The sequence below is a fragment of the Furipterus horrens genome, unplaced genomic scaffold (genome assembly GCF_987537825.1).
Source record: "Furipterus horrens unplaced genomic scaffold, mFurHor1.1.pri manual_scaffold_5, whole genome shotgun sequence".
Taxonomy (NCBI): domain Eukaryota; kingdom Metazoa; phylum Chordata; class Mammalia; order Chiroptera; family Furipteridae; genus Furipterus; species Furipterus horrens.
In genome coordinates, this window is record NW_028327175.1 from 25477346 (window position 1) to 25491954 (window position 14609).

The 14609-nt window shown below is 36.3% G+C and overlaps 1 protein-coding gene across 1 annotated transcript in view; it reads left to right on the forward strand.

The window, feature by feature from the left end:
- DNAH5 (dynein axonemal heavy chain 5) overlaps positions 1-14609 on the forward strand; it is a 214577-nt gene that overhangs the window by 155191 nt on the left and 44777 nt on the right. The window contains exons 61-65 of the mRNA XM_090279309.1: positions 2534-2737; positions 5551-5730; positions 9029-9166; positions 13447-13582; positions 14125-14441. Coding sequence (XP_090135435.1) covers positions 2534-2737; positions 5551-5730; positions 9029-9166; positions 13447-13582; positions 14125-14441 — 975 coding nt within the window. The remainder of the gene's footprint in view (positions 1-2533; positions 2738-5550; positions 5731-9028; positions 9167-13446; positions 13583-14124; positions 14442-14609) is intronic.

Below are 14609 nucleotides of genomic sequence, written 5' to 3' on the forward strand. Positions count from 1 at the left end.
ATTGGTGGGCACCTCATCTCTTCTCCTTAAAACAAAAACAAAAACAAAAACAAAAAACTTAGGCATGATTGACATGCAAAAAACTACATATTTAATGTGTACAACTTGATGAGTTTGGGACCAGGATATACCTGTGAAACCATTGACACCACAAGGCCATAAAAATACCTATCATCTTCCAAAATTTCCTCCTGCTCCTTTTAATAATATTATTTTTGTGTGATAAGATCTACTCTCTTAACAAATTCAAAGTATATAATACAGTATTATTAACTATAGGCATTATGCTGTATAGATCTCTAGAATTTATTGATCTTGCATGACTGAAACTTTGTACTCTTTGATCATCACCTCTCCTTTCTCCTGTCCCAAGCCCCTGCCCACTACCGTTGTACTCTCTGCTTCTATGAGTCTGAATTATATTCTACATGTAAATGAGGTCATACAGTATCTGTCTTCTTGTGTTTAGCTTATTTCAGTTACCATATATCCTCTAGGTCCGTGTCATCAATGGAAGGATTTTTTTCACTTCTTTTTAAGGCTGAATTTTATTTATATACAAAATACTTTCTTGATCCATTTATTCATCGGTGGACATTCAGGTTGCTGCTGTAGCTTGGCTGTTGTGAATAATGCTGCAGTGAATATGGGGATGCAGATATCTCTTTGAAATTCTTATCTTTATTATACCCCCCCCAACCTTTATTAGGCATGTTGGCTTCTCTGAAAGTGTCTGATCAACAGAGAAAAGACAATGATACTGTAAAGAAACTTCTAAATCTTTATTGAACTCATTATACCCGTAACATCATAGGAATAGAGTATATGGCATCTCAGGTCTTGCTTAAATACCTGCATCTTCCTGAGACTTAAAAGGCTTAGCATCTCTTTTAGTATTATAAAGTACGCATTTCCCAGGATCCTTCTAATTTAGTGCTATCACTCAAATATTCTACATTATATAATCATCAGTGCAGAAGTGTGTGGGAGCAGGACTAAGATGATGAGGTGTGTGCGAGAGGATTTTAATAATTTCTTTCATTGGTTGTGCCTCCATCTTATTGCCTCTTTGGGAGCTTTTGAAATCTTGAAAGATGGTACAGAGTGTATACAAAGAAAGTCCCAGGTACATCCAAACTCTTAACACTGTGGCATCAGGTTACATAAATTGATAGAAGAAATAAGGTAACAGCAAAGAATGTCTCTTCCTAACTCAGTGCTAATCTGACTCAATGTAAATATCATAATGCCTCCAGATGTTAAATAACCATTATACTGCAGTGATGTATGGGAAGTTATATAACGGTTATGTTGCTTTGCCTGCTGAGAAAAGAGAATTTCAGTATTTAGCTGAAATAGGTTGAGCTTCATATATAACTCTTTCCCTAACTCCTTTTACCTGGGTACCTTAAAATAAGGAGCCCAATCCTGTTGGAAAAGTCCCCTTTCTAAAGCTAAAATAAAATAAGCATGTTCAGCTTTTATACTTTATGTAACTTAATTTGACCCTCCTTTCCCATTGGCTGCTATTATATTTCTTTCCTTTCTTTTATAGCCACACATCTCAAATAAAGGTCTATCTGCCATTTCTAGTTTCCTTTTATAAAAACAAATTATTCTTCACTTCACAAATACTAGTCTGTTGAAACAAACCTTTTCAAAGTATGTAGTTACATTTCTAATTACCGAGTTCAGCGATTTTCTTCTTTCCTTTCACAGTCCTTGGGGAAAAGATCATTAGCTTTGATGAGAAGAACATTGAGTATCTTCTTTGGCAGGAGGGATGCAGATGCAAATAAGTGGAAGGTTTTCAAGATCTGGAAGGAATGGATATACACTGTATTATATTTAATATTTTCCCAGTACTTATTCCATAAAGAGTATAAGAGGTAGAACAGTTATTATCAACCACAGTGGTTCTACGTGATTATTAAATAATTTACGCTATAAGAATCTCCAAACTGCAAATGGAACAGAACTTTTCTAACTTAGTGAAATTCTTATTGCCCAAGTTCTGTCATTTAAAGGTCAGTTTCCAGCTAAGAAACCTCTAATTATTCAATCTGTCAGCCCTGGGGCTACCCACTAGTGTCAGTCCACTGTGACAAGTCAGAGATGCTTAAGAGAGAGAGGCAGATTCTTGACCTACATAACTAATGAGTCAAAAAGCACTGCAAATACTGGAGTGTTCCTGGTTGAGAATCCTTCCTATGCACATAAGTGCTGACTATTCTTTTTTCTTTCAGATTACACTCTTTTGTTTTCTGACACTAAGTGGTCTGTACAGTTTTAGGGAAGTCACAGCTCCTTATCTGCTCAGCAGTATTTCTCTCCTCATTGTCAGTTTGAATTGTAAACATTTGAACTTTTGAGGACGTGAATTTCTTTGGGATTAAATATGCACCTAGTCCCCATGACTGCATCTAACTTAAAAATACTTGTTTTCCTCTGTTAAATCGTAGCATTTAGAGATGAAAAGTTTATCTGCACTTTCTCATCTGAGGTTGGATGATAACCTCCCTTCCTCCCCCAGACCATCAAGCCTTCGGACATTGCCACCGTCCGCACACTGGGCCGGCCCCCTCATCTCATCATGAGGATCATGGATTGTGTGCTGCTGCTGTTTCAAAGGAAAGTCAATGCAGTGAAAATTGACCCGGAAAAAAGCTGTACAATTCCTTCCTGGCAGGAATCTTTAAAACTGATGACTGCAGGGAACTTTTTACAGAACTTACAGGTTGGTAGTGTAAGTTACTTTGTAGAATTTCTTTATATATAAAATATGAGTAATTTATCATTCATATGTTTGAAAATATCTTCTCTCACATTCTACCCTAATTGTTCATTGCATTAATGGTGTCTTTTGATAAGCAGATGCTTAGATTTAATGTAGTCCAATTTTTTCAATATTTTCCTTAAGTACTCTCTGTGCTCTCCTTAGGAAATCTTTGTCTACCTCTAAGGCAAAATAAATGCTTCTATGTTATCTTCTAGAAGTTTTATTGTTCATATTTAAATCTTGAGAAAACTAATTGGGAATACCCAACCCACATGCATTTCCCAAGTCATAATGTTAGCACTGTCATTCAGTTTTTAATTCAACATCGCCCAGTGGCTGCTGTGGCGAGACCATCTTATAGCAGCTGTAACAGTAAGTAGCTTGTGAAACTAGTGGGCCATACAGACTTGCCCCAGACAATTAAAATGTGAGATGCTGTGAAGTAAGTGCCACTGTGAAGGAATGACACGCTGAGTGGAAAAGAGGTGGTGGCGAACTCCTATTGGGTGCATTGGAATGGTAATGGAGGCAGAGAAGTTTTCACAGATAAATGTGACAAGGGACTTGAATCCTGGCAAGTGAACCTGGGCTCCTGCATTATATATCTGGTGACAGAGCAGATATATATCCTGGAGGCTCCCTAGCACTTGGCCTTTTGTCACCAGCACCCTTAAATTGCTCCCGAATATTCTTCTGATTTTTCTTCTGGCTTCACTTTTTCGAGTCTCATTAAAGAAACGTGTGTTACCAGAATAAACTCAAATGAATGAAAGACTTAAACATAAGCCGTGACACCATAAAAGTCCTGGAGGAAAACATAGGCAGTAAAATTTCAGATATCCCATGCAGCAATATTTTTGCCGATATATCCTCTAGGGCAGGGGATATAAAGGAAAGAATAAACAAATGGGGCTATATCAAATTAAAAAGCTTCTGCTCAGATAAAACATCATCAAAATGAGAAGAGAACCAACCATATAGGAAAACATATTTGCCAATGGTATCTCGGACAAGTGTTTGATCTCCAAAATATATAAAGAACTCATATGAGTCAACACCAGGAAGACAATCCAATTAAAAAAATGGGTAAAGGACCTGAACAGACACTTCTCCAAGGAGGACATACAGAGGGCCCATAGACATATGAAAGGATGCTCAACAGCACTAGCCATCAGAGAGATGCAAATTAAAACCACAATGAGATACCACCTCATGACTGTCAGAATGGCCATCATCAACAAATCAACAAACAACAAGTGCTGGCGAGGATGTGGAGAAAAAGGAACCCTAGTGCACTGTTGGTGAAAATGCAGACTGGTACAGCCACTGCAGAAAACAGAATGGAATTTCCTCAAAAAATTAAAAATTGGCCTGCCTTTTGATCCAGTGATTCCACTGCTTGGAGTATACCCTTACAATCCTGAAACACTAATTCAAAAGAAGCTATGCCTGTCTTTGTTCATAGCAACCTTATTTACAATAGCCAAGTGCTGGAAACAGCGTAAGTGCCCATCAATAAATGAGTGGGTCAAAAAACTGTGGTATATTTACACAATGGAATAGTACACAACAGAAAGAAAGAAGGGTCTCCTACTTTTCTCGAAAGCATGGATGCAACTGTAGAGTATTATGCTAATTGAAATAAGCCAGGTGTCAAAAGGCAAGTACCATATGATCTCACCTATAAGAGGAACCTAATGAACAAGACAAACAAATGAGCAAAATAGAACCAGAGGCATGGAAACCAGGAACAGACTGATAGGGACCAGAGGGAAGGGGGAAGGGGGATAAGGGGGGAAAGAAGAGGAAAGGTCTAGTCAAGGAACAAGAATAAATGACCCATGGACATGGACAACAGGGTGGGGACTGACTGTGGGAGGAGGGGGTGGGTGGGGCAGGGGAGAGCAAAGGGGGAAAATTAGGACAACTATAATAGAACAATTAAAAAAAAAAAGATGAAAGTGTGTTAAAATAGGTCTGAATGAGATTGTGGTCTACCCTACATTATGTATTTTCTGTGAAGGCTTGTTTCACTGAGTTATTTAGGCACTGATTTTTTTTTTCTTCTTGGAAAACATTTGTCCATCCTCTTTTAGATGATCAAACACCACTTTTAAGAGGTCCAATTTCATTATTTGTTCATTATTTTCTCTTAATGCAAGAAGGCATTCTTTATCTACTTCTGCTAGTATTTAAAACATTTTATTCTTCCAGAAGATAACAATTTGCCATATTCTTTGTAGTTATGATTAAAAATTAATTTGTCACCCTCAAGGCCTAATGTCTGAGTTATTATCTTTACATTTCAGGTGAGTTTAATAGAACCTTGTCTGAACGTATTGAGGATTTACTTGCCACTATATGCTAAATATATATATCCTTAGGCTACATATCCCTCTGTGTGTTTGTTTTCCATTGTTGATTTTATGGGTAATTCATCTATTTAGGATTAATGACATGAAAATGTTATTGCTTTGCAAATTCTAATAACCATATTAGTATTTATCACTGAAATCACTTCCTTTATCCTTGGATTACAGAAGATTTATTTAGGGTTGGTATATCTTTTCCACAGAAGATAAAGTGTATTCTGACTTCTTGCTGTCATTGCTTACTCTTCTTTCATCTTTAGGACCTTTGCCCGATGTCCTGGAGTTTTTACAAAATATGATGTCATTCATCCTTGTCAATGCTTAATAGCATTGTGAACTAATGTGAGTATAACTTCATGAGAAGAAGTATTTTGACTTTATTTTACTTTTTTTTCATAGCAATTCCCAAAAGACACAATCAATGAAGAAGTGATAGAATTTTTGATTCCTTACTTTGAAATGGCAGACTACAACATCGAAACTGCTAAACGAGTATGCGGGAATGTAGCCGGTCTTTGTTCCTGGACCAAAGCCATGGCATCTTTCTTTTCTATAAACAGAGAGGTGCTGCCTCTGAAGGTAAGCCTCCTAGGTAAAACTCCATGACACATGCCTGAAGGGGGTCTCTAGATCAACTGGTTTTGTTTTTTTCACACAGTACAGGAGTTTTCAGCCTTTGGTATTATTGTACTGAAGTCCATGGGGACAACAAGTGACAGAAAGGCTGTACACAAGATGTTTCTTTCTTCTCTGTACTCCTACTCCAATCAGAATGGTGTGAACCTTTAAACATGGACTTCCTGCAGGGGTACCAAGCCCATGTGGGTGGCTGGATAGTTTCCTACACATTATCAACCTCAAAAAAAAAAAAAAAAAAGAAACATAACTATAGTACAGAATCATCTGATAATGTCCAAAATCTCATACCAGGAAATCCTGTGAAATATGCAGGGTTGACACATAGACGTTAGTGGCTGGTCTTGGTTGCAGGGCCTGACATAGTATTCCCTCTCCTTTGTCCCTCAGGAAAGACACTGAATATTATCTCTTTATGATATCATGTGATTTGAGAATATGCCTATGTTCCCCTTTGCATAATTGCATTTCCACACTTCATTTGTACATAGTCTCCCACCATTTAATGACACTCATTCTTCAACAGATACAGAAAGAATTCCATGATTTGCAAATGGCACACTGATGTCCCCGAAATTATACCTCATGGCTGGTTGATTGTTTTACTTTTGTATGAGCCTGATCTCTTTCAACCATCAACTAAAATCCACTTATGCTTATAAACTACCCAAGGAACTTAATAATCATGATAGAAATAATCAAGAATAGAAAGGATAGGGATAGAGTTGCAAATCCCATTTTATTTTCTAATTATTATTATACCAGCACCATTTATTCAGTTGTGGAGGCCCTCGTGGCCCTAGGGCAACCTTAAATGGAAAGAGCCTCAGAGACTTTTAAAGCAAATAATTGATGTTGAGCTGTCTGACATTATGAATTTAGGGGCCATTGAAGACTCTAGCATGGCTCAGAAAACAACATTCTGATAGTGACTGAATTATAACCACCATATGAAGTGAAAAGTTCAGAGCATCCTTGATAATTTTTTCAGCATGCATATTGTCTTTAAGGAAATTACAGTTGAATTCACAATGGATAGTTTTTATTTGTCATAGTTATTTTAAATAAATTGTGCTGAATTCAGTATGAAATAGTGGCATTCTGAACAAGGCTTACATAAGACCAACACAGTCTCTTCCCTTATGTTAAGTACATTTCAGCCTCCACCCAGAGTTAGGAAAATCTAGACCCTATAGTAGGAAGTGAAGGGAATTACCATCAGAAGTAGAGACCGTTTACTTGCTTCTGGAACCTGTACTTCTCTTCCTGAGAAGTCTCTTCTGGCAGTGCCCTCCTATATGAGCAGCACCCAACATCTGGGAACTTTCATAAGTGCAGTCACATAGATCCTATGCATTCTCTATGTAGGGAGAAGTAGAAGACCATTGGGCAACTCTGCCTAATATGTTAAGAAATACAGACCGAGGCCTCTAACCTCTGTTATTCCTGGAGGCTCTTTACTCACAAACTCCTGCTTCCTAGGTGAGGGCAGATTAAGGACACCCATAAAACTCCTCTTGCAACTTCTTTTATGCTAATTAGTAATAGAGACACAGAGGGGCCATCCTCTTTTATCTCACAACCCCTATAAATGGGCCCGCTGACTTATAGTGAATAAACTTAAATATTAATTATAACAACAACAATTTAGATTCTCTTCAAGTTCATTATAATATATCCTTGAAAACTATGAAAACCTATAAATATCAGTCCATATAAACAGAAGATTACAACAGTAAAGCCTTCAATATTGAACACAAACAATAACAATATCTATTATTTACTGAACTTGTATGCCAGGTCCCAGACTTGGGTTTTTACATATGTTATCTTATTCAATCTTCACACACACACACACACACACACACACACAAATCCTAAAAGTTAGTTTTTCATTATCTCAATGGAGAAACAGAGGCTCTCAGAGTTTAAATAACCCCAATAGAGTCCTGCAAATCCTATTGCGAGCAGTCGGATTTGAAAGATTCTATACATTTTAGTTAGCAACTTTTGCGAGCTTCATTAAAAACATTTTTTAAAGTAAATTCTTAGAAAATATTAAAAATTTTTGGGGCTGTGGTAGTTTGACATTATTGGGTAACTTAGTGAGTTGACACAGTGACCTTGCTTTTCTTCTGTGTCTAAACCATGACAATAGGTGCAGTTTAGAGCAGAACTGAGAAAAAAATAGGTCTGAAGAGTCAATTTATTTTTAAATTATAATTTTAACCCATGCTTTTGCCTATCCTAGGTGCTAGTCAGTTATAGAACTTAGACTTTTCCCTTAAAGAATTATGCTGCCAAAATTTAGGAGCCTGAGGCTTTCAAATAGGAAAATAATTTATCGCAAAAAATAATGTTATTAAGATAATTTTGTCTTCTTAAACATCAGAACAAGATGGCTTACATAGTGGATTTATCCACTAATATCAATTTCAAAGATTTTAAAAGGAGAAATTTGATTTCAGAAAAATTTGCATAAGAATCTGAATTTCTGTAAGCATGGACTATTTTTCTACCTCATCTTTTGCTAATATTGCTTTTGATTATGTCTATTGAGTCTAACTTGATAGCTTCCTATTTTTACTTGGTCGCAGCTCAAGGTACCAGTTCTTTTTTGGAAAGCAAGAAATGTATGAAGATTACAGGAATACATCAAGACCACCACTACCCACAAAAACCTAGAACTTTGTATTCAGCGAAGAGTTATGGTCCATCTTTGTCTGGTTTTAACATCCTCATCAATAGTGGTCAGTCCTGCTAGACAGATGGTTTTAAATATAAAAGTTTTCTTTCCTTACAACTCTTAATATTAGAGTGCTCTTTCATTTACCTACATACAGTTAATATTGCAATGTTTTGATGTAGGGATTGGCAAACGATGGCCCACAGGCCAGCTCTAACCCACGACCTGTATTTGTATGGCTCATGAAACAAGAACATTTTTACAGTTTTAAGTAACTAACTAAGCATTGCCTTGATTTTACCTTTTGGCCCCCCAAAGCATAAAATATAGAAAAAAATTACTGACTTCTTTTCTAACAGAGTCTAATTTTCTGCTTATAAACATTTATGTCAAGTTCACATGAAGATTTGGTCTTGACTTAATGCGATTTGAAAAGATTCTAAGGATGGAACAAAGAAAAGCTGTAACCATGAGACAGAGCTGAATGTTCTCAGACTTGGAAATGCTGGGTTTGTGGTTTGATGCCCATCCCCACCTCCCATGTGTCCTATGCAGGCCAACCTGGTGGTGCAGGAGAATCGCTACGGCTTGGCCATGCAGGACCTGCAGACAGCACAGGCGGAGTTGGACGACAAGCAGGCAGAGCTTGATGTGGTGCAGGCTGAGTATGAACAAGCCATATCTGAGAAGCAGGTAACGGTCCTCTGGCTGGGAGGGACTGTCACTCTCTGCATGGCTGTGGTAATCCCTTCACTCTTCTTTTACTTTCTCCAAAGGTTTGGTTCACAGCAAGGATTCATTAAATTTATACAAACACACACACAACACATCGTCCCTGACTAAGCCCTGGGGTTTGTTTCTAACAAATACTAAGGACCATTGGTCAGATGTCCAGATGTTCAGCTAGAGTAGGAGTCAGTTCTGTAGCATTAGTGTTCTGAGCTTCCTTATAATGATGATGATAACAGATTCATGTGTAGCATTTTTTCTTATGTTTTTCAAATCAGGCCCTCCCATTTTATCCTGTTTATTCTTTGAAACAATCTTTAGTTAGGCTGAATAAATATCATGCTTTTGTAAAGCACTGGATTGTGTTATTACTACAAAAGCAATTAATGTTCCTTACAGAAAATACATATAGGTAACCCTGGAGAGAACCACTAGAAATATTTATCTTCTTATCATTTCATCTTTGAACATGTGCTTCCAATTACATATACTTTTAAATCCATTTAAAACTATAACAGATGATTCAGTACATACTGCTTTATTAAATGAATTCTTAACAATGGTATATCATGATTAACAATTTTTATAATTTTTTTCTCAAGTATTGTTTTTTAAAATCTAATCTTTATTGTATTTTTTTCCATTACCATTTAGTCCCTACCTCCCCCAGCAATCACCACACTGTTGTCCATGCCCATGAGTCCTTTTTTCTTTCCAGGCAATCCCTCCTTCCCCTAATAACCCCCATCACCTAGCTGTCACCCTGCTCTCCATCTATGAGTCTGTCCCTGTCTTCCTTGTTAGTTCTGTTTGTTCATTAGATTCCACTTAATGAGTGAAATCATATGGTATTTGTATTTCTCTGACTGGTTTATTTCACTTAGCATATTGTTCCCCAAGTCCATCCACACTGTCGCAGAGGGTAAAACTTTTTTTTTAATAGCTGAATAGGATTCCATTGTGTAAATGTCCCATAGCTGTTCTATCCACTCATCTACTGATGACATGTGGGCTGCTTCCATATCTTGGTGATTGTAAATAACACTGCAGTGAACATAAGGGTGCTTAGGTTCTTTTGAACTAGTGTTTTGGGTTCCTTTGGATATATTCCCAGAAGTGGGATAGCTGGGTCAAAAGGCAGATCCATTTTTAATTTTGAGCTATCTCCATACTGCTTTCCATAGTGGCTGCACCAATCTGCATTCCCACCAACAGTGCAAAAGGGTTCTGCTTTCTCCACATCTTTGCCAGCACTTGTTTTTTTGATTTATTGATGGTAGCCATTCTGACTGGTGTGAGATGGTATCTCATTGTGGTTTTAATTTGCTTTTATCTGATGATTGGTAACATTGAGCATCTTTTCCTATGTCCATTGACCATCTGTATGTCCTCTTTGGAGAAGTGTCTATTCAGGTCCTTTGCCCGGTTTTTAATTGGGTTTTTGTTTTTTTTGGTGTTGAGTTTTGTAAGTTCTTTATATATTTTGGATATTAGCCCCTTATCAGATGTATTGGCAAATATATTCTCCCATTCTGTGGGTTGTCTTTTTATTTTGTTGATTATTCCCTTTGCTGTCCAAAAACTTTTTAGTTTGATGTAGTCTCATTTGTTTGTTTCTTTCTTTTGTTTCCCTTGCCTGGGGAGATACAACTGATAAAACATTGCTATGAGCAATGTCTGAGATTTTGCTGCCTGTGTTTTCAACTACAATTTTTATGGTTTCAGGTCTAACATTTGAGTCTTGGATCCATTTTGAATTTTTTCCTGTGTGTGGTTTAAGAAGGTGGTTTAGTTTCATTTTTCTGCATGTATCTGTCCAATTTTCCCAACAACACTTATTGAATAAATTATCTTCTGCCCATTTATGTGCTTGCTTCCCCAGTTGAATATTAATTGACTATAAATGTGTTAATTTATTTCTAGGCTCTCTGTTCGGTTGCATTGACCTATGGGTCTGTTATTTGCTAATACCATGCTGTTTTGATTACTAAGGCCTTATAGTATAGTTTGATATTAGGCAGTGTGATTCCTACAACTTTGTTCTTTCTCAGGATTGCTGTTGCTATGCAGGGCCTCTTTTAGTTGCATTTAAATTTTTGAAATATTTGTTCTCATTCTGTGAAATATGTCATTGAAATCTTGATAGGAATTGTGTTGAACCTATAGATTGCTTTGGGTAGTATGGACATTTTAATAATGTTAATTCTTCCTATCCATTAACATAGTATGTGCTACCACTTATTTGTGTCTTCTTCAGTTTCTTTCTTCAGTGTCTTATAATTTTCAAAATACAGGTTCTTTATATCCTTGGTTAGGTTTATTCCTAGATATTTTTATTCTTTTTGTAGCAACTGTGAATGGAACTGTTTTCTTAATTTTCCTTTTTTTAAGTTTGTTATTAGCCTATAAAAATGCATCTGATTTCTGGATATTAATTTTGTATCCTGCTACTTTGCTAAATTCATTTATCAGTTCTAGTAGTTTCTTTGTGGAAACTTTGGGGTTCTGTCTATGTATAGTATCCCGTCATCTGCAAATGATGACAGTTTTACTTCTTCCTTTCCAATTTTGGATGCCTCTTATTTCTTCTTGTCTGATTGCTGGGGCTAGGAGTTCCAGTACTATTCTGAATAAGAGAGGTGAAAGCAGACATCCCTGTCTTGTTTCTGATGTTAAGGGGATCATTTATAGTTTTTGCTTGTTTAGTATGATGCTGTCAGTGGGTTTGTCATATATGGCCGTTATTATGTTTAGGTATGTTTTCCCTAATCCCACTTTGCTAAGAGTTTTGATCTAAATGGGTGCTGGATTTTATTAAATGCTTTTTCTACATTAATTGATAGGATCATGTGTTTTTTATCCTTCTTTTTGTTTATGTGGCAAATTACATTTATTGATTTGTGACTGTTCCAATATTGTATTCCCAGAATAAATCCCACTTGATCATGGTGTATTATCTTTTTGACGCATTGCTATATTCAGCTTGCTAATATTTTGTTGAGGATTTTAGCATGTATGTTCATCAGGGATATTGACCTATAATTTTCTTTTTTTTCGTAGTGTCTTTATCTGGTTTTGGAATTAAAATAATGCTGGCCTCATAAAATGAGTTTGGGAGCCTTTCCTCCTCTTGAATTTTATGAACTAGTTTGAGAAAGAGAGATGTTAGTTCTTATTGGAATGTTTGCTAAAATTTACCTGTGAAGCTATCTGATCCAGAGCTTCTGTTTGTTGGGAGTTTTTTTTATTACTGCTTCAATTTCACTAGAAATATTTTGTCTATTCAGATTCTCTGATTCTTCCTGATTTATTTTTGGTAGATTGTAGGTTTCTAGGCATTCATTCATTTCGTCTAGGTTGTCCAGTTTGTTGACATATAGTTGTTCATAATATTTTCTTACAATCCTTTGTATTTCTTTGATGTCAGTTGTTGTTTCTCCTCCTTCATTTCTGATTTTATTTATTTGGGTCCTCGTTTTTTTCTTGATAAGTCTGGTTAAAGGTGTGTCAGTCTTGTTTATTCTTTCAAAGAAACAGCTCTGGGATTCATTAATGTTTTGTATCATTTTTTTAGACTCTATTTTGTTTATTTCTGCTTTGATCTTTATTATTGCCTTCCTTCTACTCACTTTGGGCTTTGTTCTTTTTTAAGTTCTTTTAAGTTTAAAGTTCTATTGTTTATTTGAGCTTTTTCTTGTTTTTTGAAATAGGTCTATAATGCATGAATTTCTCTCTTAGGATTGTTTTCCCAGTGTCCCACAGATTTTGGAGTGTTGTGTCCTCATTTTCATTTGTTTCAAGGTATCTTTTGATTTCTTCCTTGATCTTGTTGTTGATCATTCTTTAATAAACATGTAATATAGCTGACATGTCTTTGCTTGTTTTTCAGTGTTCTTCTTGTGATTGATTTCTAGTTTCATAGCATGTGGTCAGAGAAGATGCTTGATATGAAATCAATCTTCTTAAATTTATTGAGACTTCCTTTGTGTCCTAACATGTGGTTTACCCTAGAAAATATTCCATGTGCACTTGAAAAGTATGTATATTCTACTGCTTTGGGGTGAAATGCTCTCCAAGTTCCTTGAAGACAAGCTGGGGCAGACACAGGCACACGGTGTTGAATCTTATGCTTCCTAAGAAATCAATGGCTCACATGTCTCAGAAAGGCAGATAATATATAATGTTTTAAATTGTATTTTGAGCCAGAGGCTGTATTTATCTGAATAAGTTTTCTCCTGTTTTAGACCTTGCTTGAAGATGCCGAGCGGTGCAGACACAAGATGCAGACAGCCTCCGCACTGATCGGTGGCTTGGCAGGAGAAAAAGAAAGATGGACAGAACAAAGTAAAGAGTTTGCTGCACAAACTAAAAGACTTGTTGGTATGTAAATTTCTTTATTAACGAGATTACATATTGACTCTGATAGGAAGTTAGCAAAATTAAGCTTTAATCAGAATACAAACCAGCATTTAATCACTTTCAAGTCACATGCACAACATGTGTGTACATGAGTCTCCAGTATTTCAGAAGAATGAACATTGGCCTGACATTTATGCAGTCCTTATTAGATGTGTTAATCACCCTTAAACCTCTTATTATCAGGGCACTTTGGAATTCTCCTGAATGAATGGTGATATTGACCAAGGTCACTTTGAAGGGAGTCTCTGTCTTCTAAGTTTTGTATCTTAAACTCACAAGTCAAAATAACTCAGTGTTTGATTATAGCAGCCCATCATTGGTAGACCATTTGGTTCCTGTTTAACAATGAACTGAACTACTGCTTATTCATCAAGACACAGCAACATGGGTTACAAATTGGTTTCTGAAATATAGTTTAAAAGAATTTTTTCATTTTTGATATTCCACAAAATTACAAGGCTAATCATAAAGTGTATTTTATGGTTTTGTGTTTTCCATTATAGGGGATGTATTGTTGGCCACAGCTTTTCTGTCTTATTCTGGTCCATTTAACCAAGAATTTCGCAATCTGTTGTTATACAACTGGCAGAAGGAAATGAAAGCCCGGGAAATTCCATTTGCAAACAGTCTAAACCTCAACGAGATGTTGATTGATGCTCCTACGATTAGTGAATGGAATCTCCAAGGCCTGCCAAAAGATGACCTGTCCATTCAGAATGGAATTATTGTCACGAAGGCATCTCGCTATCCGTTGTTAATCGATCCACAAACTCAAGGCAAGACCTGGATTAAAAATAAAGAAAGCCAAAATGAACTCCAGGTAATTTGTGTTGGGTATATTTATGTTACTAGCCAAGCTTTATTGCCTCAGATCAACAAGTATCCAAGAATAAAGAAGTACTTGATGTTTAGAAATAATTCTATCATCTATTTCTCTATCATCTTACAGAGCTGTTTTCTGTTTATTTTGGTTTATTTTATTAATTTA